The sequence below is a fragment of the Delphinus delphis genome, chromosome 15, assembly GCF_949987515.2.
Source record: "Delphinus delphis chromosome 15, mDelDel1.2, whole genome shotgun sequence".
Classification (NCBI taxonomy): domain Eukaryota; kingdom Metazoa; phylum Chordata; class Mammalia; order Artiodactyla; family Delphinidae; genus Delphinus; species Delphinus delphis.
Window position 1 is genome coordinate 8,898,147 of NC_082697.1, and position 27,310 is coordinate 8,925,456.

Here is a 27,310-nt window from a genome sequence, read left to right on the forward strand (position 1 = left end):
TACCATTATTTACTTAATTTTTTCAAAATTGATTTCCAATGGATTCATTTTCTTTTTTTCTTTACATTGGACTCAGCAATAAGACCCATGAAATCACGACTTTAATGTACTTTTCCCTTCGAATTCATAACAAATTAAAACCATAACTATTAAAAAAATGCATACTTCTAATACCTAAAATTATCTTGAATACAACTGTCTTACGCATATAACAAGTTGGGAATTAAAGTTCTAGATCAGGGGCTAGCAAATTTTCCTGTAAAAGGCCAAATAGTAAATTTTTTGGCTTTGAAGGCCAAGAGGCAAGATCAAGAATCTTATGGAGGTTCTTATATGAGAGGAAACAAATTTCCACATTTCCCCCCCAAACATTTGGAAATGTAAAAGCCATTCTAGCTCACAAATCATAAAAAAAAAAAAAAGGAGGTGGGCTGAATTTGGCTCATGGGCCATAATTTGTCAATCCCTGCTCAAAATCATGTATCTGATATTTGTTTGAACCTTCTCTGAAATTTCTGTAACATCGAGTGGGACATAAAAGGACTTATGGGATGGTTGTGAAGATGAAATAGTTGAAAAGCGTTAAGTGCTTAATACACCATCTGGAGCAAAGCAATTACTCAATAAATATTAGCTGTGTTTTCATCTTTGTCATCATCATCTTCTTCTCTCTCTTGACCAGGCTGGTTAGCCACTGAGTACTTTTCCTGGCACACAGTAGGCACTCAGTGTGTGATAGATGATGTTATTATTTCAACTGGTTGGAGCAGCACTTCTCAACCTTGTGTGCAGATCAGACTCAACTGCGGGGTTATTTTTACAAACACACGCCAAGTCTCACCTCTGGAAATCCTGACTCTAAAATTCACTCAAGGAATAAGCTGAGCACTTGTGTTTTTTGGCAAATTCTAGAGCAATTCTGATGATTCTAAACACAAACCTGTGACTTAGAGCATAATCTGGAGAACAGGGTCAGATATTCCAATCCCCAGATAGGCCCACTGCTCTGTTTTATGGTCACATACAATTCAGTGAGTGCTCAGCCCCTTTGTTAATAGTAAATTCCATCTGTCAGTCAATCAACAACTGATGTTAGCTGAGCACCTACAAGGTGGCAGCCCTTGAGCTAAGTTCTGGGGACACAGCAGTGAAGGAAGCAAAGACCCTGCAATATGATAGTCCCTCTTCCTCACCTTTCATTCCTTTGCCATGCTTGATTTTTTTTTTTCTTAGCCCTTTTCACCATCTTGCATCTTCAATGCATATTGGTTCTGTCCCATGAGAGCAGGGACCTGATACATTTTGTTGACTGTCGCTCCCACAGCCTAGAAGAGTGCTTAGCACACAGTAGCTGTGTGTTCAATAAAGATTTGTTCTAACGGGTGAAGAGGGAACTCTGCACCTCCTTAGAGAGCCAAGCTGACGGCCAACCCAAGGCGGAACATGTCCCCAGCCTCCTTGGTGTCGGAGTTAAGAGTGAAGCATGTCTTCTGGTCCTGCAACCTCCCTGCTGTTTAATCGGAAATCATTGCTTTATGACTCCGTTTATTCTTTTATAAAATTAGTAAAATGTCTTGAGTATTAAATAGAATAATGCTCATTGCGGGGACTATGTTTAATCAGTAGCAGCTCTGTTGTGTTTGTTTTCTCGTCACCTGGAATTGAAGGCACAAAAGACAGTTCTAGAGCTTTTCTGACAATCCCTAAAGAGATCAACTGAGAGCAAGTAATATGCCTATATTAGTTCTCATTCTATAGACTGACAATATGCATCTGTTTATTAGACAAATAGTTCTTGAGCTTCTACCGTGTACTGGATGCAGTGCTGGGGTCTCAGGACATGGGGCAGATGATGGAACCAGTCGTGGCCCCTGCCCTCAAGGAACTTACTGTCTGTGGGGAGGGGGGACGGGGGGAGATGGATGGGCATCAAATAAACCAAGAATCATAAAATGCCAACGCTGGAAAGTGGCATCCATGCTGCTTTCAGGTTAATACTGGGGAGGAAGGTGGGATTTGACACAGTCTAAAGGGTCAGAAAAAGTTGTCCTGAGCAAGTGACACTCAGGCCCAAACCTGAACCATGTGAAGGTGTTATAACCAGACTTAGAGGAGGGAACCACGACTGGACAGTAACCACAACTGAGTAAAGCCAGGGTGCAGGAGAGAAAATGAGGACCTCATCTCAGAAAGGTCGACAGGAGCCAACCACTCAGGGGCCTGTACAGGAATTCTTCTCAAACCTCATCTGCCCGTGAATCCCCTGGGCATCTCGTTAAAATGCCGACTCTGATTCAGCAGGTCTGGGCCAGGGCCTGAGAGTCTGTATTTCTAACCAGCTCCCAGGAGATGCAGAGGCTGCCGGCATACAGACCATACTGTGAGTAAGAAGGTTTCCGGCCATGACTTTAACGTAAGAGCAGGGAGGTTTAGGCAAGACTTCCCTGAGATCCCTCTATACTGTATGAACTCATCTTGCAGCTGTCAGGGAGCAAAACCCTCTGCCTGGAGCTTGGGAATCTTTGGGAAGCCTCTAAGATTCCGTGGGAGTTGGCGTCCTTTCCTGGGGAGTTACTGACACTCGTGTCAGTCCCAATTCTAGGTGGCATTGCCATGAAACAGGCTGCTTCTGCCCAACAGAAACTCCTTGGCATGGGTGTTGCAATTCAGAAACTCTGGGGAGGGACAGCCCATACATATTCCTAAAAATCAAGGCAGGCTTGCTAAAACGAAACATATATTTATATTATATGCATACACACGTACATAGATAATCTTTGAAATGCAGTAATAGCCACACATAGGATTGAAATGAAATCTTACACACATTAAATCATCTCAAATTTAATCATTAAAGGATTAGGGACTGGGATGCTTTTGCTGTTGCTGCCAAGGCCCGAGCAGACCCAGACTTCTCCGTCGGAGCCCACATCTGGGACTAGACATCTCAGGACGGCCTGTCCATTGGGCAGGACTGATCCTGCGGGCGTGGTGATGGTCCCTGGCAGTGATCAGTGAGAAGCTAGTGAGCGGGGCAATGCTGAACACACACGGGAGAGACGGGCACACGGTCCGGGGCAGACGAGTCTGGGGGAGCAAGTGCCCCTTCAGGGCCATGCGGGAGGAGGGCGGAAGGAGGAAAGCAGGTGCCTGCTCGATGCCTGCGGTGCGTCGTCTCCCCCAGGTCTACTAATTGTCTTTCTAAGACACGCTGGGTGACAAATGTCCCCAAACAAAGGCTGCACGCCACCCGCCCCCACGCACGAAGCTCAATTTAATGGCTCACCTCTGCAGCCTTAAATCAAAGGTGGTTCCTATTAAGTATAATTACCTTTGCCAGCAGCTTGTACAACACGGCAAGTGAGGGGCTGCTAACCAGGAACGGCTTCTACAGAGCATTATATATGCCTTGGACTAAATCAGCAGGACCCCCGGCTTCAGATACACATGTAATTCAGCCAGGAGCACATGTGTACTGCAGGTAGAGAGCTGCACACACGCATAAACACAGCATTTCCTCCACGTATGTCAGCAGCCTGCAGACACCACTCTGCAGAAGAATAAACTACGAGAGAAAAGGTCTCTCTGAACCTTGAACGTACAAGACGTGTTGCTCGGTCAGTTTTTCCACAAGAAGGCAAATTGCCACCCAACCAGTTAGTGTCTGAACAAGTCCCAAATCCAGGACAAGAAATCAGACAAACTCCACCTTCCTCACCCCCAGAAAGCAGGGAAGTGACACCCCTCCTGGCTGGCGTTGACACAGTCATTTTTCTCCCACTCAACCTCACCGCATCTTTCATTCCTGACATACAAAAACATTTTTTAAAATTACGGGCATCTTTATCATTTTAGGCTCGTCAATTCCCATTTTGCCTAATTAATAAATAAATCAAAACCCGAAAGGAAACGAAAGGAAAGTTGAGAAGAACTTTTGGCCCTAACCAAAGAGAAGCCACAGCGAGCTAGATGCAGCATGCGGTTCTTTCAGTCCTTCAGGCTCGTTCTAGGAGTTATGTTTCACCTCCGTTTTCACTTTATAGAAGCCTGTTTATTAAACTATGTGCCCAGAAGCATAAATGAAGACCTCAAAGAAAAATAAGTCTCTCTCTCCAAAGACGTTATACATTGCTATTCTAGTAGTCTTCAAACGGTCGGCTCTCCCCTCCACAACCGCTGTATTAACTAGCATTTATTGAGCACTTACTATGTACCAAGCATGTATGAAGCATATCATGTATACAATGGATATAACCTAGATGGCGGCCCCACGTGGTATTAAAGGAAGTTTTTCAAAATTAAGAGACTAGTGGTTAGAAGGTTAAATAACTTGCCAAAGGTCAGACAGAAAGTAAGTAAGTGCCTGGACTTGAACCCCAGTTTGTCATGTCATGAGGTCAGGTACCTGTAAAGCATCTGGGACAGTGCTGGCAGGGAATGGACTCTCAGTACCTGTTAACAAGTCTGATCATTATTGTTTCAGGGAACAAAAGAGAAAAGGCTGATTCCATTAAGGGTTGCAGCGAGCAGTGATCAGAGTGGCCAACTAGGAGCAAATCTAGAAACCTTCACAGCAAATTATCGCTTATAAGAGCTGAGCAGGGGCTAGCATGTGCAGGAAACAAAGGACCTGGGTTCAGTAAGGATTAGTAGGAAAAGAAAACAGGGAACTATCGCTGATGGAAATGTCCAGGGCTACCTGGGATAAACTTTGGGCAGATCAAGCGAGACCCAGGAACAAACAAACATACAAACGGAAATGAACTTGAGTTCCTAGTGAATCACAGATCATCATCCACCCATCCATCAATCCATCCTAGGCTCTCCATTTCTGACCTCTTAAGATAGGGGGCCGTGCCTCGTTCATCCCTGTAGCCCTAGAACACAGCACAGCGTCTTGAACATAATAGAAATTAACAAATATCTGTTGAAAGAATAAAAGAATGACCCTCAAATACATACACTCCTTTCAGGGAACTTATCTTCCGAGAATCAGTTTGATGCTTCCAGCCTTCCTTCGCTCTCACAGTTTCCAAGCCTCTTCTATATTATTCCTGGAATGAGATTTTTACCCTGGAAGATCTACACGGCAGCATCAGTGTTGGCTCAGCAAAGTTTCAAGCTCAAGCCCTCACCCCACAAATTTTTCTTTGCTCCTCGGGAAGTCAAGCCTCTTATTTTTGCCATGCATTTCTCCCACTGAAAATTAAAACATCTCAGTCTCACAGCTTGGTTTGCCCAATGTATGGTTTGTCACAGCTCTTGTTTTCATGATGCAGAAACAATAGGAAGCCCTTCCCCTCACTTTACTATTTTAAAAATTCCTTTAAATAAAGTTGTAAGTTTCCATTGCTACTGTTTTATCTTGGGGACTCCCCGTTAACTTGTCCAATTCCTTCCCTCCACTGCAGGAGAGCAGTTCAAAGTACGTGCCTGAGAATTCAAATTGGAGTTACAAACCAGTATTCTGTTTATTTGTCAGAGCGCTGTGGCAGATTCAAAAGTTAAACCAAAGCACAAAACTCTTCTTGTGGAGTGGGTACTCAGGGGACTGTGGTCTAAAATGAAAATCAGATCATTGTTCAAAAAAGAGAAAAAAAAAAAAAAACCCTCACACAGTGCATTGTAACACATTTGAAAACATCTCTGTGTTCCTTAAATGTTCTGCTAAGAGTACTAACAGGTCAGTCCACAGGAAATGCAAGAATACGTTATAGTTTAATCAGGGCACATAAAACACTGTCTAGAATGTTATGTTGCCCGGGGGAATGCAGTGAGCAGGGAACATTTACAAACTCCAGGTCAGTCTCCCCATTACATCACTGTGAAAAAAAGAAATTTATGAGGTTAAATTATATGGATGTTATATATTGGAACTGTTAGCCCATTCCCACATGAGAATGTTGGCTGAAATGGCCAGATTCCCTGAGAGAAATTTCTAAGGCCTTCTATTGTGGATGTTCTTACGGTAACTTTCCACAAAAAAAGTGAAGACTTATTTATTCTTTGAAGATAATGAAATGAATAAAAAGGAAGAAGTCTAACCAAAAAAAAGAAAAGCCCTAATTCCAATAGAGAGGGCACCTAACATACTTATTCTTATTACTCTTCTCCAGAGATAATAATACAGAAGTTATTTTGCGGAACTTCCTCATGATTTATTTGACCTGTTCCTCATCTAAGTGATTGGAAACACAGATGTTGATGCTATAACTTTGCTTCCAGTAAATAATTCCTCAAAGGACTCACATTTGTTTAACCTTAGTCACAAGATGATAAAACTTATTAAACATTTATGGAAGCAGCAACACAATTTTGTTGGTTTACGTCTTTGGCAAGATTGGAAACTCATATCCCCACTTTTCCACCTTCCTTTCACCTCTCTAAAAGAAAAAATATCTTTGAGGAAGTTCCTGTACCTGAATTATGAAGATCCCCGCCCCCCTGCTTTACTTCTCCATCTGCGCCTGCAGTCTGACAGTAAACAGAAGGGCTGCCATGCTGATCTCAAAGAACAATAATTAAACCAAAGGGACAGCAGACAAGGTGCTCCCGTGGGATCGACAGAGGAAGAATAAAAACCTCACCAGGGAGCTGTTTTCTTATGATTGCGAACCTGCTTCTGAGATAAGCAAACATTCACATGTGTGATGTGCGTGCATTTATTCACTGAACACCACTCCCTAAGAACCTACTCTATTCAGCCCTGCGGACATAAATAACATGGGTATCTAAACGTCCCAAAGACTCCAGGAACCTTGGATAACTGTTTGTTCATTCATTCATTCATTCATTCACTCATTCATGTATTCAACAAAACACCTACTGTATTCCAGGTACAGCAAATGAAATGGTCCCCACGATTTGAAAGTTTGTCAATCCCTGACATGACACAATGTAGAAAAGGAAACAGAAATTACAACTGGTATAGAGCCTGCTTCCTGGTATTATCTGTCACTTATACATTTCTTATCTAGAGCTGATTTTCCTGTGCAGGGGACATGGGGTGTAACTACGGCTCTGTTTCTCTCTCACCTCGGGCTGTAACCAGTAGGGCAGGGGCAGTGCCAAAGGGGCACCCCTGGGGAAATACACCATGGCACTGGAATACACACTATGACACTGGAAATACACTGTGTTCACAGGGAAAATCCTGAAGAGTTTTGTGGTGATTTCATTAGCAGCTTAGCCTTGGCACGGACATATGCATATACCATGTCCACCACAGACACAAAACTCACGAACAGTAAGGGCTTCTTACTCTCGCCCCACCAGACACACACACTAACATCCACAACATCCAGCTGTACATGAAACACATTCATGTCCACAACACACATAACTGCACAGATTTACAACTCAGATCCACAGTAAAACAGATCACAGCACGCGTGCACACACGTTCCAAGGAGGCTGCTGTTCTTGGTTGTGAAACGCATCTGGTACTACATGGACCCTCTAAACTCTGGGGTCCGATCTAATTAATACATCTACCCCCAGGACCAACCGGTAGGCCTCAATACATGTTTGCTAAACTGCATTACAGTACAGTGTAACCGTTCCATATGTTAAACTGGAGGATTGACTATTGTTAATAATTCAACTTATAACGTGGACAGACAAAGGTCCTTTCCTGACCTCACCCACGCATGTTTAATGCCTCATGGAGACTTAGCATCGGTAAGGCTATAGCTGTCCAGCTATGAAGCTTAATCATTATATACGCTGAGGACAAATGCAATTTCTTTTATGCTATTCATGGTTTGGTTGGAAGTAAGCATGGTTTGGTTTTATCCCACCCCACCCCACCTCAAGGTGGCTAATGACAGTTTTCTTGACATACTAGGATTCAAGCCATGTTGATGACTGTCTCATTCATTATTGGGATTACTGACATATTTTATGTTCAGTTTACTTACTTCAAGCAAGTGCCTACTAGGTGCGAATTAGCTAGTTGTATTTTTGGTTAGAGAAGTATACATCTCAGTAAAGACGCCAAGAATGTTCAAAATATGAAATATTAGCTGTTTAAGTGATGTTTATTTTTCTCAACTCATTCTCTTGCTAAATGCAGTAAAATTCTCACAACTGTTATTCTCCACGTAAATTATTTATGTGACAATTGTAAAAATTCCCAAGAATATTCATTACAGGATTGTGTGTAATACTGAAAACTTTAAAACATGCTAAATGTCTATTAACAGAGGAATTGATAAATCAGTAAAAATGTACATGCTTATGGTGGAATATTAGAAAGCATATAAAAGAGAATTAGCTACATCTATTTTCTTAAATCTATCAACTCTTTCTCTCTTTTTTTCTCTACCTATGTACTTGCATACTGGGATAGAGACCCAAAAATAGAGTAAAAAAGAAAACCTTGTAAAACAAAGCATGAAACTATTTACAACTATATCTCAATAAAACTGGGAGAAAAAAAATTAAATTTTTTAATTAAAAAATTAAAAATTCTAATTTAAAAATAAACTTACAATTAGTAGGTCATACTGAAAACAAAAGCAAACAAACAAAAAATGTTAAACATATAAAAAAGAATAATAATACTCCTACCTACATACACGTGCTGGCAATACTGTAAATAATGTAAGATGTGCACACCAAATTCTTCATAGTGCCTATCTCTGGGGACAGAGAGAGGGAGAAAGTAACAATAGTTGAAGAACACCTATTATGCACCAAGCACTATTCTAAGTACTTAATAAGTGCCAACTGTTTAAAACCTTATTAATAGTGCTTGGAAGTAAGCACCCTCCTGACACTTATTCGACAGGACTGAGGTGCAGAGATTTTAAGTTTGCTTTTCAAAGCGAACAGCTTTATCTGTACAGTTTAATTCCTTTATATCTGAAATTTACTGACCAAGTGAAATAAGCTCACCTTATTACTGACAGTTCCCTCCTCTATTCCATCTGACTGATTATTCCCATCCAATATTCATAAAGAAAATATTTATATTAAAGATGATAAAATAAGATGCTAATTCCATTTCTCATTAAAATAACTGGTAATCAAGTGGCAAGGCAGTTTGCCAAACCTTGTATTACTACAAATGTTTGTTTCAAAATGTCACCCAAATTAAAAAATAAAAATAACCCACCACCAACTAAAAACGATTGTTGATTTTTTTTCAAGAAAGATCCCATCATGATTTCTGTTGTAAGCAACGCTTTCCCTCTGAGATATGACCCCTTGAATTTCGTGATCATCTTTTTTTTTTTTTTCACATTATTCAGAGTACTCATTTAAATGTCACCTATAATTAAATACTTACAAGTAAGAAACACCTTTGGAGACCCTGACCATAAATATTACGAGGGACTCTAAAGGGGAAATCCGTGAGGGTAGCTTTGCGTTTGCTAAAATAAATAATGGGGTAGTGTCATTGCATGTGTTCCATATTTTTGATGGCCAGGAAGAGTCATGGAGCCTACAAGAGATTTATGTGGAACAGATGAGCAGTGTCTGACTTCAGGACACATCCTCAAGGATGCTGTAGGAAGTGGGTGAGCACGATTACTTACTGAGCCACCCCAGATGGACTGTGTTGGGGATTTTCATGGATTTTTTTTTTTAACCTCTGTTTAATAAAACAGGAATGGACTTATGAAAACTCGATTGTGTAAAGCTCAAGAGGTTCTAAAAATTGTTCTTTGTTGTTTTTTTAATCTTCATAGTTTCCATTTTTAAAATGGTCTTTAGATATTCAGATAAGGATGATTCTCTTTCTATCATTTTTTCCTTTCTTCCTTTTGCCACAATTGACCTACTTCAACCTGGAGGAAACCCTCAATTTCAGTTCATGCCCTTGATCTGCACATATTTATACCAGACTATGAATGTTTATGTGACTTTTTGCTATTAAACATTAAATAATGTGAGAAGCAACAAAACATGGTGTTTGAGTACTTGGGCTCTGATACGCAGACCCAGCGTTTAGTATCTTATTTAAAAGCTTGTATGATCTTCACGTTACTTAAAATTTCCAAAACTAAATTTCCTTGTCTATTCAATGGGCCAATAATAATATCCGGTTCTCAAGATATTTTGGGGAGAGACTTTATGTAAACGACTTTTATGTAGTCAATGCTGAGTAAATGTTAACCACTTAGTGTAGATTTTTGGTTTTGTGTCATCTAGGTCAATGAACAGTAGCCATCATATGACAGACCATTATGATTAGCATCATCTTCATCATTGCTGCCACCACTATTTGGATCACAGTCACCTATGGAGGCACATATGCTAGACAGAAAAGGCTTAGAAGTCTGATTACTGGGAAGAATCAGGAAAGAATAGAGAAGGGATGGATTAAGAAAAAAAAGAGGAAACATTGAAGAGAGGATGAGAAAATATGACAAAGGTAACAAGAAAGCGAAGGAGGTTCGAAAGAATAAAACCGGGTTCTCTGCCCTCTCATCCAATAGTTTCCAAAATGTTAGGGAGTGTGAGAAATAAAGAACCAGGTCTGGGATATTCCTTTTGTTTCTTTCTTGTCTCTTGACTCTGGCACCGAGGGTGTCAGCCAGCTCCCTAGCAGACGGAGACTTTGCTATATATCTGCTGGACTGCCTGCCTTTCTCCTCTTAACCGAGGGATTCTCTGGACTCTGATGTTTCATGTTGTGACCAGGTAGACCGATGCATAAATGGGTGTGTTTCCCTGTTGAAATACATTAGGGAAAATTGTCTCCACCATTTCTAAAAATATAGGCAATTGCCATGAGAGAGTGAGAGCAATAGAGACACTCATATTTTTTCCATTGACTAAAAGCCAGAAGTGAAAATGGACCCTGGAAATAATTTTTTAAATGTTTAAATGCTTTGGCATTTGGAATTAGAGAGAGAGAGAGAGTGTGTGCGTGTGTGAAGAAGAAGGAAAGGAAAAGGAGAAAAAGAAGAAAAAAGGGAGGAGAGAACTTAGATATTTTCCTCCTATATCCTGTAATTTAAAGCCTTAATGGGTGCCTAAAATTCAGATTCAGGGGCCTCATGCCATCCTATGGAATCAGAACCACTAGGCTCTGGCCTGGGAATCTGTAAATTTACATTTTAACAAGTTTCCCAAGTGAGGAGGACACCAAATAAAGGTTGAGAACCACGACTCTATTCCAGATGCAAAACCAGAACATTATTCCCAGTCCTTCCATATTTGCAAAATTTCCTGGGCCACTAAAGACTTTCCAGAGTTTTTCTCTGATATCTTGGGAGGGGAAGTTCCTTCTGGTTTTAAAACCTTTTGAAGTATGCATGAAAGCCTCTGCTTTCCGGGCGTTTCTTTGACCTGAGTGTGACTTGGCAGCCACAGCTCACAGCTGGTTCATGAATCCCTTGCCCTGCTCAGGCTCTGGGCATCTATAGCGTTTTCACATTTAGTCATCGTGCCCCAGCCTCATGGCTTGTGCAATGCCCTCCCCCCAACTATTGCTTTCTTTGTAATAATTCCCTCTTTTATTTACTTAATTTTATTTTAAAATGAAAATTTATGTCATTCAGTCAGCGGAAGGCCAATCACATTTGCCATAAGTGATGGTAATCAAACAACGAAAAATCCAAGTGTTAATATTTTGCTATTCCCTGTTGCTTGCGAAAGTCTCTGAATTTGTGGTCTGCTCTTTCTGATAAACAAGGGGGAGAGAGGTGTTTAAGACAGGCTAACAGCAAGTGAGACTTTCTTCTTGATTAAATCAGAGGATTTGAACCAGTATTGAAAAAGGAATACTGTTTTCATTTCCTGCCTGCCTGCTACTTAAAACTATCTACCCCAGTGGTCTGAAAGCCCATAATGGGGCAACTGGGGTTTTAAAAACTTTTAGAGATGGGCTTACTTGCCTCATTAAAACATTGCATAGAGCACTGGTAGGCTTGGGAAGAGGACATAGCCATTAGGAGTTTCCACTGGTGGAAATGATCATTCCAGTTAGTGTCTACTTTCCTGCCCCCAAGAGATGCGCCTTTAACTCCTTGGGTTTTTTCACTTTAACTCCTACTAATCACATCACTATCATTCATTCTGTCCAACAATAGTTATTGAGCACCAACTCTGTGCCAGGTTTTTGGACACAAAGCCAATAAGATATAAGATCCGTGCAGGGTCCCAAGCTCAGAGTCATGGTGATGATTTTAATAATTTACCATTTATCGAGCACTCACTGTGGACGAGGCACAGTCCTGAGAGCTTTACAAGTGTTCATACTTGGCTCCTCCCAAGTGCCCAAGAGGGAGTTTTCATTATCTCTGACTGATAAGGAAATCTAGTCATGCAGAGGATTATTAATTTGTTAATATATATAATGACCAAAGTTTCTTGACTGCTTCCCATGTACCACCATGTACTAAGTATGTTACCTGATTTATTTCAATGAATCCTTGTAAAAACCCAGCGAGATGAGTCCTTTTAGTAGGTCCGTTTTGCGAATGAGAAAATTGAAAGTTTGGGCGGTAGAGGTGCCTGAGGTCACACAGCAAGGAAATGACCCACTGGAGAGAAATGGAAGCCCGGTCTGTCGACTTCAGGGTCCACCCGGTTGCCCTGACACCGTATTGTCTGATGGGGGTGGGGAGATGCAAGTCCAGGACTCCATGAAACGTGCTTGAAAGAGACTAGCCTCTCCCTGCACGGTCAATTCTAGAATCAAGGCAGCTCCAAACACTTTCCCTTGTTCCCACTTTAGCTCAGAAAATGGTAGACTGACGACTTTCAGTAAGAACCTTATGTACAACTAGAGGAAAGAAGCAAAAGAGAATTCGGGAAGATAGTAGGATAAATACAGTCAGGCTTCTCATATACAGGTTTTAATACACTCTTCTTTTTCACTCATACCCACCTGCAATTTTCTGTACATCTTGTCTACCTTTACACCAAGTTTCCCATCTCCTGGACCATCAGTCTGGTCCAAGTCACCACCAGGTTTTGACTAGGTTGATACAGAAGCCTCCAAAATGGTCAATCTGCTTGCAGCCTTGGTCCCTGAGAAGTAACAGGGCAGCCAGCATGATCCTGTAAACACCTAAGTCGGCTCCTATGTCTCCCTCGCCCTGTAAGGCTCCCCAGTTCAGTGAGAACCTTGGCTCCTTACGCAGCATCTCGGTTCTAGAGGTTTGGCGTCTGTCTATCCCTCTGTCCTCATCGCTCACCCTCTGTCCCTCGTCCCGTCACCCTGGTCTCCTTGCTGCTCCTCCAGTTCCTGCGGCAGCTCCAGCCCCAGACCTTCCCTCGCACCTGGAACCAGCTTCCCCAGAGACTTGCCCTGTGCTCTCTGCCACCGTACTCAGAACCCAGTTTCAATATCACCTCCACAGAGAGGCCTTTCCTCACTAGCTTATCTAAGACGGCACATCCTCCTGTGACGCGAGACCCCTCACCCTCCTTTAATTTTCTCTGTTGCACACACCACTCTCTGACGCGAGGTAACGTGCACCTGCCTGCTTGTTTGGGACCTGTCTGCCGCACAAATGTTAAGCGTAAAGAAGGCAGGCCTTCTGTCATTTTTACTCAAGCCTCTAGTTCCAGCACCTCCTACAGTACCTGGTACACGGCAGACCTTCAGTAATATCAGTTAAATAAAGGTCTTAGGACAGGCAGCAAAAATTCCCCAATACTCTCTGCTATCCCCAATCTCTTTGTCCTAAGATATTCCTTAACAGGCACCAGCCAGTCTCCCTTCTTTCTTCTCCCAGGCACTTATCTGAAGGTGACAATTAAAAAGCGAAGAAGAAGGCGTTACCAGGAAACAGCCTATAGCCTTCTCCTGTTAGCTTAACAACCCCTAAGCTCTGCTGCCTTGGGCCTGAGGGGATGAGCACAGGCTTCTGGTGGGGGAGGGCTGGGAGCCTCTGGAGGCTGCGGGCAGGAGGGCGCAGCACCTGGAGAGCAGAGAGGGAGAGAGGTCGACCTCTGGGGTCCGAAATGAGGCTCCCCAACCCCTTTGCCTCCATCCGGGTCTAGGCTTAAGGAGGAAGCCTACAAATCCTTAGTATCAGCAAGCACTGCCTATAAGCTGAATAAACAACATTCACTGCAGAAAGGTGAATCCCCGCTCTTCAGCTGAAGGCGGAGGACGTCATGATGAACAGAATACAAGCTTCTAACTAAAATCACCGTCTTTTTGTCATTAATGTTTCCTAAATTGATAAATATTCAAAGTGCAGCTATGATCGTGATTGGTACGGAGGTCTGCCAAAAAATTTTCGATGCGTAAAAGAGATTCTTATACTCGAAATTAATTAATTAGTATACAAAGTAATACACTAATTAAAGTATTTATTCATTCACTTATTTATAGCCTCATTTATTCATTCGTCAGGAAATACATATTTAGTGCCTAATAGGTACCAAGGACTAACTCAAGTGCCTAGATTTCTCCCAGAATTCCTACAGAAGACAAAACGAAACAATAGAAAGGACATCAATTCATTTACGGAGAAGATGCTTTGTAAGTGCCAGAGACTGCCCCAAGGGTTTCATCCGTATCCCATTGTCTGATCGTCACAACCACAATGTGAGGTGGATAATATCATGTCTCCATTTGACAGGTAAGGAAACTGAGGTGCCACAAGGTTAAGGGACTCCCCTTAAAGCACACTGGTGGCTAGTTAAGTAGGGAGGAGCTGCAGTTGGATCCCAGATTTGCTTGGTTCTTAACATTTGCCTTTCCACAGCCACATGGGTGGCACCCGTCCCTGCACCTGTCAATTCCTCCATAAAGCCTGGGCATGTGTTTTTACCTCCAGGTGTCACCTCTATTATTCTAAGCATCCTAGTCTCCATCACTGAGGGGCGAACTAAGTAGATTGAATGGATAAACATACCCAAGTCCACCACCATCTTTGAAATACAAACAAGTACACCTGTTCTACTAATAACCCAATTAGATGACATCACTTTGTTGCCTGAACCCCTCCTGCGATCCCATCACACTTAGATGCAATTCTAGGAGGCTACACGTGATCTGCCCCGCCCGTGTCTCCTCCTCATTTCCTGCTACTCTCCCCTGTCTTCATCTGCTTCAGCCACAGTGGCCTCCTGTGTATTCCTCAAGCACGCAAGACATTTCTGGCCTTAAGGTGTTTATTGCTTCATCTTCCTGGAACGCTTCTCCCAGATCTATGCTTGTCTAGTTCTTCATTTTCTATTCAGGTCTGATCAAATGTCACCACCCGATTAATACTACCCCCAACCATTCTACGTAAAATGGCAACCTTCCATCCCTCTCTAACCTACTAATCCCAACTCATTTTTATGAAATGCCATTAGAACTATTCAATATTATGTATTTATTTGTTCGTTGGCCTCACCATTTGTTGTTTTGGTCTCATCCACAAGAATATTAGCTGGGTGGGAGTAGGGACTTTTCCTACTGCAACATTCCAGCACCCAGATCAATGCTTAGCACACAGTAGATGAACAGTCAACATCTGTTGGGTGAATGGACACATGAATGCACACACATACACGCGAAGAGGAAGAGCTGACTTTATATATGGTAGATGGCACTAAGAGTCTAGCTGGAGACGCCACAAAAGGCAGCATTCTCTGTCAGTGTTCTCAGTACCCTCCCCCCCCCCAGGTTTAGACATCAAAACACATGCAAGGGAAAAGTAATAGGAACTGAGGGTCCTTCCTTGGCAAATCACTATGACTCTTCTAGGTAAACTACCACAACAGATTCTGTGCATGGGTCTTGGAAGCAGAAAGTTTCAAACCAACCTCAGTCACTGCGTGACCTTGGACGAATTGCTCTGCAGGTTATTCAGATCCCCATCAGTAAAATAAAGATGATACTAGCATCGAACTCAGGAATGTTGCAAGACTCCGCTCAGATGTTCCCTCCTCTGGCAGGTCTCCTCTGACCGTCCACACCATGGTTGCCCCAATCCTGCTCTCATATGTTTGTGTTTATAAAACAATTGTTATCATAGAGCTTTTTACTATATGAAAGTTATCTTTTTTCCTTTATTAAATTACTTGTATGTTCTCTTGCTTCCCCCAACTGGAGGGTAAGATCCCCAGGGATCACGCCCATCCTATTAACCTTGATGATCCAGGTGACCAGAACAGGACCTGGCATGTAGTAAGAACTCAAGAAATAACTGCTCCTTAAATGAATGACTGTAAAATTCATAACGTACTTGGTAAAATGCCTGGCATATAATAAGCACTTAGGTAGTGGCAGATATCATTATTACTGTTGTTGTTATGGTTTTTGTTGCTGGTGCTATAATTACTATTCCTTGGGAAAGAAACAATTTTTTTTTTTTTTTTGAGTTGGGGCAGGGCTCCAACCTATCCAGTATGAGTTTTTCTCAGAAAAGGCTAAAACACTACTCAGTGATTATATTTCCAGTTTTAAAAATCAAAACGAATCCAAGTCTGATTTCTTTTGACCCTGAACTCCTGGTCCCATAATAATTGGCAGGTTCCTCATTTCCCTTCTGGTATACATTTTTCATGGTCTGGTTATTTGGGGCAAAGATACACTAGCTCTGTTACGTGTGGCCCCTAGCAGTTTTAGTGCATTCTCTCAGCTCAGGACTCATAGCGTCCTTTCCAAAATCCTGAACCTTAAGAACTATGATTACCCCCATCTTGTAGGCTGGAAAATGAGGAGATTTGAGCAGCTGGTCTAAGCATACACATCCAAAAAAGTACACCCAAGGATTTGAACTTGGGTCAGTCTGACTCCTGAACTCACATTCTTATTCTTTGAGTCAGGTTCTCTCTCGAGCTTGCCCAGGGCCAGTTAAGTAGGGTGGCAGAGCTGTAACCAGAACCCAAGTCATTTCCTCCTATTCCATGGTTCCATCCACAGTCCAAAACCTAATCCCAAGGGAGAAAGCAAGAAGAAGGGCACAGCTACAAACCCAACTTTCTAATAAAGGAAAATAGCTAAAGGCAATTCTGATATAAAACGTGCTTATATAGCTTTTCATTTCGGCATTTTTTTCTGTACCAGGTGGTACCGAACACATAGAATAGATTTAACTCTTCTCTACAGTATCATCTTGGCCCAGAAGCTATTCATATCTCCCTGGGGTATAAGAGAGCGGCTTCTAAATACATAGAAAAGTCTAGAGACCTGATTAATTGAAGTGGTGTAAAGTCAGCCCCTTGCAGTTTACATAGAAATACGTATATGCTGCCGCTACTTACACATATCTCCCCTATAGAAGACCTTGACCTTCTGTCTCCTTTTTGTATCTCCCGCGTCACCAATCACCAGATTTCATGGATTTTTCATGGCGCAGAAAAACATTTAAGGAAGTTTCTTCCAGATTCATTACAAACACAATGGCCGCTGCCAACTCTGCTTTTCTCTCATTCTGCACTTTGTAACTATTTTCATTAAAAATAATAACGTGGGGACTTCTCTGGTGGCACAGTGGTTGAGAGTCTGCCTGCCGATGCAGGGGACACGGGTTCGAGCCCTGGTCCGGGAAGATCCCACATGCCGGGGAGCAACTAAGCCCGTGCGCCACAACTACTGAGCCTGCGCTCTAGAGCCCACGAGCCACAACTACTGAAGCCCGTGCGCCTAGAGCTTGTGCTCCGCAACAACAGAAGCCACAACAATGAGAAGCCCGTGCACGGCAACGAAGAGTAGCCCCCACTCGCCACAACTAGAGGAAAGCCCACGCGCAGCAACGAAGACCCAACGCAGACAAAAATAAATAAATAAATAAATAAAATTAAAAAACAACAGTAACTGTGTTCTGCCCACCTTAATATATACACTGTATAATTTCTATAGAAATGACTTAGATGTAGCTTGAAGAAGAAAGCTCAGGGGTGATTCCAGAGTATTCACTCAATTCTGAAAGCACTCAACTAATCAAGACCAGTGATCTTAATTTTTGTACTAAAGGAAACTGCAGCACGCTGGCTTTCTTAAAAAACCCACCTTAGCGCCTAGCAGCTTTACGGAAACATGAGGTTTTTCCTTTGGCATAAACGGACACTACAGCTTTTCAATTAAATTAGTCTTTGGAGAGAGATGCAGAAGAGCTAAAAAGCTCCTTAAAAATCTTCCCTGCTTCACTGCCTCTCCTGTGCCGGGTGGCGGGGGGGGAGTGTACAGTTAAAGTGCAACGCTATTTTCTCCTTACCCTGCCGAAACAAAGTTTTCGATCTTGAACCCTGAGCTGGCTGTGTTATAGATCTTGTTGAGGTTTTGCTTTTAGTTTTCAAGCCCATATTTGGTTTTCTAAAACTGTTTTTAAAAAGGGGATGTGCAATACAACGTCCTATATTTTTGTACATCCAGAGAGAGCTTTGTTAGACCCTGCTTCAGGCTGGGTAGTAGTTAGAGGGATATTGAAACTATATTTTTAAATTAACACAAATGGAAAGGAAACTCTCATTTAGATGAGCAAAATTCAAGACAAATCCTTTCAAATACGATCCAGGTATTTTTTTCCCCATGTAATTTCTCTAAGCTTATTATCTCTAAAACTTCTGCATTGTGCATTCCCTGTTGTTAAGCATAGCTAAATAATACTGATATATTAATAATAGGATTAGCTAGCCGTGCCTCCTGAATTTTAATTTCTAAAATTTTAAACAATTTTAGGCATCACTTTGGCATCACAAAATGTTTGAGAATGCCCAGAGGACATCTTTTTCTGTAGAGGAAACACAAAAGACCGAAAGAGGCAACAATTGGAAATTCCACATGGCTGTTTTAATGACTTTCGAATCCCTCCAAATTATTTAATCATTTCACCCATGGAGTTTGCTTTGGAAACAAATATATCAGCAATTCCCACTTGCATCTGAGATTTCTTCTCTGTGTGGCTGTGTATGTATACAATATCTTTGGAAAGGACCTGAGTCTGACGGTTACCCTCTGGCAAAACGAGTAACACAAGTACGGCCACGCTGCTGAAGACGCTCCAGATGCATGTCCAAGTTAGATGAAAATCCTCTGAGTTTGCAGACATCGCCCAGAAGTGGATATCTGGTCTCTATAAAGTCTCTATTTTTTTATTATCATTTCTTAAAGACCCAGTGTATCTTGAAACTGACTTTCAATGTTAAGCCTATCCCTTCTTCTGAAAACAAGTTCCTAAAACAAGTGACTGACAGGTCAGTAGCAGGAAAAAAAAAAAAAAAGAAATTATAAACCCAGTGAAAACAGTGTAGTATGCTAGAGGCCTGTAACCGTAGGGTGGTTTTTCTCCCTGCGATATCCAGGTAATCAAGCAAACACTCTCAACGACCTATTTCTTATGTGGTTAGAATGACTAAGCTCGTTCATAATCGAAGAGCTGCTTGCCAAAGGTCACCCTCAGAAACAGGAGAATTTCTAACTTTAAATGGAACTCAGAAAACTTAAAATAATTTTAAACATACAAATTGTTACAAATTACTGAAAAATAGATTTAAAAAAACCCTCTTCCAGGGTGAAAAGGTTCTAGGAAGGTAGAAGGATGAGATCTCCCTGATACAGACTGTAAGGGAAGACATTCTGTATTCATCCCAACATTAGAAAATGAAAATAAATTTCTCCCAAAGAAATAAAAATAAAGCAGCATTGTCAACTTGTGAAGCAATAAAATTATTTGTGTGCCAAGCTTCTTTTAATATCACTGTGATTTTTTTTTCATAAAAAGTCTCTCAATTTGTTGTAATTAAATATGTAATGAAAAAGCACTGCTTCAGGGAAGCGATGCAAGACACTCTCTGTTAGTTTAATGCGTTTCCAACTGACTTTGCATCAAACAAAAATGATACTCTGTGTATGCCTGGTCTTAATATAGAATTTGTTAGGCAATTTTGTGTTTTTTAAGGGGGACTTGGGTGGACACAGACACTGCCTTTGAAATAGTGGCTGAGTCTTCCCAGACCATGACATACTTAAATAAAATTGATGGTACAGATACAGTGATGGAAGGGAAGCACCACTCAGGACATTTAACTCGTGTCAGCTAATTACAGACCCGGCATAAACGTGAACAGGGCCTAGGTTTTCTTCCTGGCTGATTTCCCTAAGCTCAGCTGCGGTGATGAGCCGAAGTGCATCATTTCAGTGGCCTTAAATAATGCCAGGCTCAGTGCCCCTTTAAAACCTGCTCAACTGAGAGTACAATTCCCAAGCCACTGGAAAGATAAATAGATCAACCCAGGTATTATCCAGTTGGAGAAATTCCGTCAAATGAGTGAGAAGTCAGCTGGGATGAAATGAAAGCATAAGCCTCTGTTGGAGAATGTGACAAAAGGCAAGATGTTGCCAGGGACAGACCTGCTAAAGATGCCTAGGAGGTATTTGTTGGGTGTGAAGGTTTCCCGAATGGTAGCAACAGAATCAAGGTGACTGGGAGAAAAATAAATGTAAGATGGGAGAAAAATAAATGCAGAGTATTTCTGAGGAATGCTTCTACCCTCCTCAAAAGTCACCTCTGATGTCCAACCCCCAAGCCTCAAGAAGATTTTCATTGTCGAGAAGTTTCTCAAGGCCCCTCTTCCTTACCTGGCTTCCACTAGAACTCCCTATCACTTGCAGTCTGCTGATTAGGGTTAATGCATTGTGTCCTGATATGGCAGATTTAAAATGAAATCAATAAATGCCTAAAACAAATGGGCTTTTGAGATGTCCCATTCAATCTGGGTCTTTAAGGGTGAGGGGAGAGGAGGGAGAAGGAAATCATGAGGGGAGTGGGAAAAGGACCAGTTAAGCAATCGATTTCCATCCAAAACACTGTGTGGAGGATGTGATTTCAAGGTACCTATCCTTCCTTTTTTCAGGGATCTGCCTTAAATAACAAGAATAGCCTTGAACAGTTCACACTGCTGAGCCCCTTTGGCGGTGGGGGTGTGTATTTATTTTTTCCATTCATCTGTTAAAAATCATACTGTTTGTGTAAGTGAAGGGGTCTATAGCATGCGGTATTTAAATCTTCAAGATGGGAACTTGTCTTTCTGAAGTGTGCTTAAACAAAGTGAGGGTCGGGACTCCACCCCGCTACCTATTCTCTTGAACCCCATCCCACTTGCCAGTGAATTAAAGGTAAACTTCACCCTGAGCTGTCTGACCCCTCCCTGCCCTGCTGGTTTACACTGCTGAAACCTTGCCCACTAATCCAGTCATTGTCATCAGGAGGTTGAAAGGGAGATCGCTCAGGTCATCTCTACACTCCACTGCAGTATTCCGAATTGTCCCTGCTGAATATGTTCCCCATGTAAATAACCTGTGCTATTAAGGTGCAAATTGCAACTTTTAAGTAATGATTGCTAATAGTCTAATGTTTACTGCCACACAAGGACATTCATGAAAACAAAATCTGCATTATTCATCTCCATATTAAATAAACAAAATAAATTGAGGGAGCTGTTCTCTCCTGCAAGACTTTCCTCAGATCTGGATTATCAAATAGCTTCTGAGAGTCAGCAAGAAGAAAACATTTAATCTCTTTGAGTAGGCAGCAGCAGACGCCTATAATTTATATCTACATTAGATAGTCATATGTACATGATGTCCAAAGATTTTGCGTCCTCTTGCAATTGGCTGGCATTATATAAAAACAAGAGTTCAGGACGGTGAAATAAAATATATATTACACATGTGTATGTACAGAGGCTGCGATAGATTGTAGAAAAGAGAAGGGTTACAGTGTAAGTCTACAGTTTCACATTTTTCACTACCCTGCGTCTTGTAAAACACAAACAACTCAAAACACTGTTCTGTTTTATTTTACCTTTCTGCCATCTTCTCTAACTTCCCTACAATGGATAGGGAGAAAAGATGCTGGTACAGAATCCTGCAATATTTTCAGGTAAAAGTAGATGCGTTTTAGTGGTGAGTGAAATACACATCCAAGGAAGCAATCACACTCACTCATACACAAACCCCTGGGGTACTGCAGGCTGCTTTCTAAACTTTTTTCCTTGCCCGAAGTCATAGTATGGTAGAAGAGCATAGCTTTCGAAAGCCAGGAAGAATGACATTTCGGAGGGAAATGTTCTGACTTAGCTGTTTCCTTAAAGAGAACTGCCTACCTCACAGCCCTTCCCTTAAAGGAGGGAGGAATATAACCAATAAAGACTAACGTCCCCCATCACTTATAATATCATCTCGCTCATTCTAACCGCATACCTGCTTTATTAGAAAGTTCCATAATTGATTCCTTGAAACGTGGAACTTAAAACTAATAATGCAAAGGAATCAGATTGCCTCAAAGAGTTCTCGGGGAAGAGAGTCTCAGTTCTGATTCACTCACAGGCTTTTTCGATGCTACATTATTCATTCCTCAAGCTAGAAATCAAGCTTTCAACATCAGCCCATGGGAATAATTACTTACAGTCGCGCATTGTTTAATTTTAAGCAGTGATAAAAGTTAGTATGGCCACAATCCTAGAACCCACCTTGTCCTTCTCCCTGGATGTTCACTGGCTAAAGAATCTCGAAGTGGCTAACTTTACTTGTGAATAACCACGTCAGCTAAAACAGAGTACAGCACCCATGACTTCAGACGAAAGAAATATTACATGAAAAAATACCTGCTTTAGTAATATGTGACTCAATAAATATCGTAAGAGGGGCCTCACTGTGTACTAAGTGAATTATTCCCTTTCAGCTTGACAAGGGCTTCCACTTCTTCCAGTGAAAATAATAAAAGCCATGAAAACAGACCCATAAAGACACTAGGAACACAATAGGCCAGAAAACTGAAACTACAGTCAGAACTTTCTAACACACACATACAAACACTACAGTAAATAGATAAGCTAGCTCCAGTAGACACCAGCTTAATGAAAAGGATCTAATTTAAATAATGTGATACAGCATTGTGTTACGTACACCTGGATGCTCATTGATCAGAGCATAATTATAATCAAAGGAGTGCAGTTCTGAGCAATGCACTTTTTGTAATGAGCTGACCAAAGGAGACATGTCCAGTCATTCTGGTAATTTAAATTACTGCCTAGTTGTTGGCCTTTACCGGAACAACAGGGGGAAAAAAAAGAGTAATTTTCAGGGCAGTATCACTTCTTGCTGGACTGTTGCCCAGGGTTCTCTTTTGGGACAACAATAAGGACGTTATCTCTAATAATCTAGCGATACTTAAATTTATGTTGCTAGAACTGGAAGAAGCAGGCTCAGTCTTCCTGAGTCTAAAAGGCCAGTGCACACCCCAGTGCTGTTCAGATTGCAAAGCAATCTAAGTTTTAAAAAATAAGTGAGTTAAATGTAGAAAGGGACAGGGGTAGGAGGAAGAAATTGTTTGCAAAAGAGGTAGCTAGAGTTGAAAAAAGAGCACTTCATTGACTAGGCAAGTTCTAAATAGATACGGTACTAAAAATACCTAAATTATTTTGCTCTTGGAAATACATGAATCAAAGCTTTGTAAATGATATTTCCCCATGCAATTTGAACCAATCTATACACGGTTACGGATCTGCGCTCAGAAGGGAAGATAATTGTGGATATCTCAAAGCACATGTACTGCCATTCGTGCTGGAATCAGGCCACGATGGAGGATGAGCTTGGTGGTCCAGCATGCTCAGACACAAACACCCACTTTGCCCAGATTTGTGACTAACTTTGGATTTGCTCTGAGGGTGGCTTTTCAAAGTTTATGAAAGTGTTCCACCGAACTTCTCCCTAATGTTTCGCTCGAGTTGGAACAGAAGGAGATATTGTGGGGGGTTCTGCAGAAGACCCGCCTTAACTGATGCTGCCTAAAGCACGAGGGTAAAGACAGAAAGAAGGGGGAATAAAACTTAAGCTTTTTGCTAAAGCCCGATTCAACTGAAGGACACAAAGACATAAAAACGCCCACATTAAAAGCCAAACAAGATAATAATTGTGCATGTCTGGCTCTGAATCTAGAGGGCAAGGCTTGCGTCACTGGCACTCTGAGTTACCATGGTGAGTGATTTATTGATATATATCAAGAATGAATAGATCAAAGGCAGCGAGATGACAGGTGATCAATCAAATGTCAAATCAAAACTAGCAATCAAGTGGAAAGCTGACTTTTCAGTGGGTGGGTCTGGGAGGAGAAAAATGAACTTTCATATCACACTTCCGAGAAGCAAAACCCCAGCATACTATTAAAAAAGCAATTAAGCAACCCAAAAGGAAAAAAAAAAAAAAAAAAACCCTTTACAAGATCTAATGTACTGATCCATTAACCTGTTCCTCTCTTTTCTTTTTTCTTTTGGAGGAGGGGTGGTAAGTAAGAATTCACATGGGATAGTTCCTACTATACAAATCAATTTACAAAGTTTGCAACTCACTCTGGGCAAAGGAAATCCAGAGCTGTTTCAATATCAAAGGGGCATTTTTCTTCCCCTTTTTTAAGAGAAGGAAGAGTGTTGATTAGATTTCCAAACGTGGATCCTCTTAGAAAACATATTCAAGGGTTCGTTTCCTGGGGTGGTTTTTTCCACCTTGGTGATCAAAGCTGAACTCCTATGGCTCGCCCCAAAGCCAGCCTTGCAGCCCGGGGCTGGGTCACTGCTCACACTTCAGTGTCCCAAACCCCAGCCAGAGGAGACGCTGTCCCTCGAGGCCAGAAGCCACTGGCACTGACCACGCGGAGGGATGCGGGGGTGGAAGGACTGTCTCCCCACTCCGCACCCCAAATCCTCAACCCAACTTTGGCCCGAGAGGCAAGAAGCAGACTGGGAGAAAGTTAGGGGTGGGGTAGAGGGTGGAGGAAAAAAAGTTTAAGGAGGGAAGGCTTGGTGGGATAGCTTCCCCCAACACCCCCAATCGGAGCCTGGAAAGGGGAGGATTTGGGAGACTGGAGAAGGCGAGAGAGGATGGGGTTATGAGCCAGGCAGAGAGGGGCACCCGGAGCGAACTCCCCCGAAAGCCGAGGGGGGTGGCGTCCTGGGGCACCCGGGGCGAGGAGGGCGGGCGAGGAGCTCGGCGCACCGGGCAGCCCGGCCGGACAGCCCCGAAGCGGAGCCGTTTCTCTTACCTGCCGCCCGCTTGGGTGCCTGCTGTTTCCTCCTTGGCATCGCTCTACTTCGCTCCAGTCCCACTTCTGGCGCCCCAGCCCCGAGCCGCGCGCGGGGGCCCGCGGTCTCTCTCGCCTCTCTGGGTCTCCTCCGCCTCCTGCCCGGTGGCTCCTAGGGCGTCACTCGGCCTCTGTCCCCCTGACGATCCCCCCTGCAACTCCTCCACCACGGGCCAGAGACCCCCCTCTCTGGGTGGCAGACACGGACGGCTGTGCCGGCTGGTTGGAAGTAGAGGTTGGTTCTGCCTTGTTTGTTTGTTTGTTTTGGATTTTTTTTTTTTCCTCTCTTTCTCTTTTTGTTTTGGCTTTTTGGAAATTTTTTTTTTGGTTTGTTTTTTTTTTTTTTTTTTTTTGGTGACTGTTGAGACACTTGATTTCTTTATTAAACATCCAAGACCGGGTTCGGATGGAAGGGACGAGGGACGCACACGCGCGCGTAAAGATAAGGAAAAAAAAAAAAAAAGGCAATCCTGGGAAGGTAGTGGTTTCTTCTTTTTCTTCTTCCTTCTCCTCTTTCCCTCCTCCTCCTCGCCGATCTCTATGGCGGATTCGCGCTGGGGGCAGAGAGATCACTCACTGTAGGTTTGTGGCTGCTGTCGGATCCCCGTCTGTGAGTGATATGCTAGAGGACAGGAGCGGGTTTGGGAAAGACAGAAAATCTGGAATTCACACACACACACACACACACACACACACATACACACACACACACACACTCACACACTCACACGCACGCACGCACTCTCGCTTCCTCTCACACACACTCACACCCCCCACATATGCACACACACACACACACACGCACACACACTCTCACACACACACAAGACAGGGCGAGGCGATGCCAGCAAACATCGATCCTGCTGAACAAACTGAACATTAACAAACTCCTCCTCCTCTCCCCGCGACCTGATGACAGGGAGAAATTTACTCCCCAGCCGCAGAACGCCAGGCAGAGGGAGTCTATTAAAGGGACAGTGTCCCGCCGGGGAGCAGGGCTGGGGGCGGGGACCCGGGCGTGCCACCGGGGCTGGCTCCGCCGTGCGCCCTCTTCTCTGGTGCGGTGACGCGCCACCCCCTTTCCACCCTCCCCCCACCCCCGGGCTCGGGGACACCCCTTGGGGGAGGCGTGACAAGGGAGGGGATGTGGAAGAAAGGGGGCGGGGTGATGGTAGGAGACGCAGGGGGCCAGGTGAGCTGAGCCGCAGGGACCATTAACAGGACCATTAACCATATTAGCAGCATGAGAACTTATGTTCCTTTTGGGCAGGGGACGGGGTAGGCACCTTGGAGTGATGACCACCATCCTCTAAATCTCTTAATCTAACCACAGGGATGTCCTCCTCACCGCCTTCAATTTAATGCCCTTTCCTCTCCCACCTTCCTGCTAGTCCCTGGACGGTCATAAAAACAGGAATCTCCCATCTGTCTCCTTGATAGTTTAATCACATGGTCCTCTTTTTGTTTTGTTTAAATAATCTTTATTGAGCACCTACTATGTGCCTATTCTGGAGACACAGCAGCCATACAGAAAGGGAAGATCCTGGCCCTCTCAGTGTTTGTGTTCTAATAAGGAGCAGACAAGTCGCCCCCAGATATCCAGGCTTTGCTTAAATGTCACCTTCTCCCAGAGGCCAACCTTACTTAAAGTTTCACACACACATCTCCACTCCCCATTCCATTTCTCTATTTTATTTTTCTCTACTGGGCTTACCAATGTCACACATATTATCACATGTATTATATACAGTTTTCTATTTTTATTGTCCAAATTTCCCCTGTAGAATATAAGTTCTGTTGGGAGGAGGGGTTTTATATTCCCAGTGACAGCAAAGATCACAACATGTAGTAGATGCCCAATAAAACATTTGAATGAATGAAAGGTAAGCAAACCAATATGATAATTTCAGAGTGGAAAGCTCCAAGAATTTGTTACAAGAGGGTTCTGTGACAGTGTCCGCAAGAGGGGGTAGCTCTAGCCTCAGTGCAGGAGATGTCATTTGAGCCAACATGTGGCAATGGCCCTGATATGGGCCAGGTACCTTTTGAGCTGCTGGGGACAGGCTGAACATGGACCCTGCCCTCAAGGGACTCTTGTTCCAGTTGGAGAGACAATTAAAGGGGTAAGTGAGGCCTGCTGGGACAGGGGTTGTACTTAGAAGTGGGGGCCGTTAACCTGGACTTGGAGGAAGGGAGGATGTTTCGTTACGAGGTAGGGCTTCCTGGGGAAAGTCAAGTGAAAGCTGAGTCCTAAATACAGAGGAGTTATAGGCAAAAAGGGAGCTCTGACAGCATGTCCCCAGAATAAAAAGCCAGGCATTGTCTCA

The 27,310-nt window shown here is 42.8% G+C and overlaps 1 protein-coding gene across 1 annotated transcript in view; it reads right to left on the minus strand.

Annotated features, from left to right (window-relative positions):
• TSHZ2 (teashirt zinc finger homeobox 2) overlaps nucleotides 1-25,924 on the minus strand; it is a 273,312-nt gene extending 247,388 nt beyond the window's left edge. The window contains exon 1 of the mRNA XM_060033392.1: nucleotides 24,945-25,924. Within this exon, the coding sequence (XP_059889375.1) occupies nucleotides 24,945-24,984 (40 nt within the window). The 5' untranslated portion in view covers nucleotides 24,985-25,924. The remainder of the gene's footprint in view (nucleotides 1-24,944) is intronic.
• Nucleotides 25,925-27,310: the final 1,386 nt, after the last annotated feature.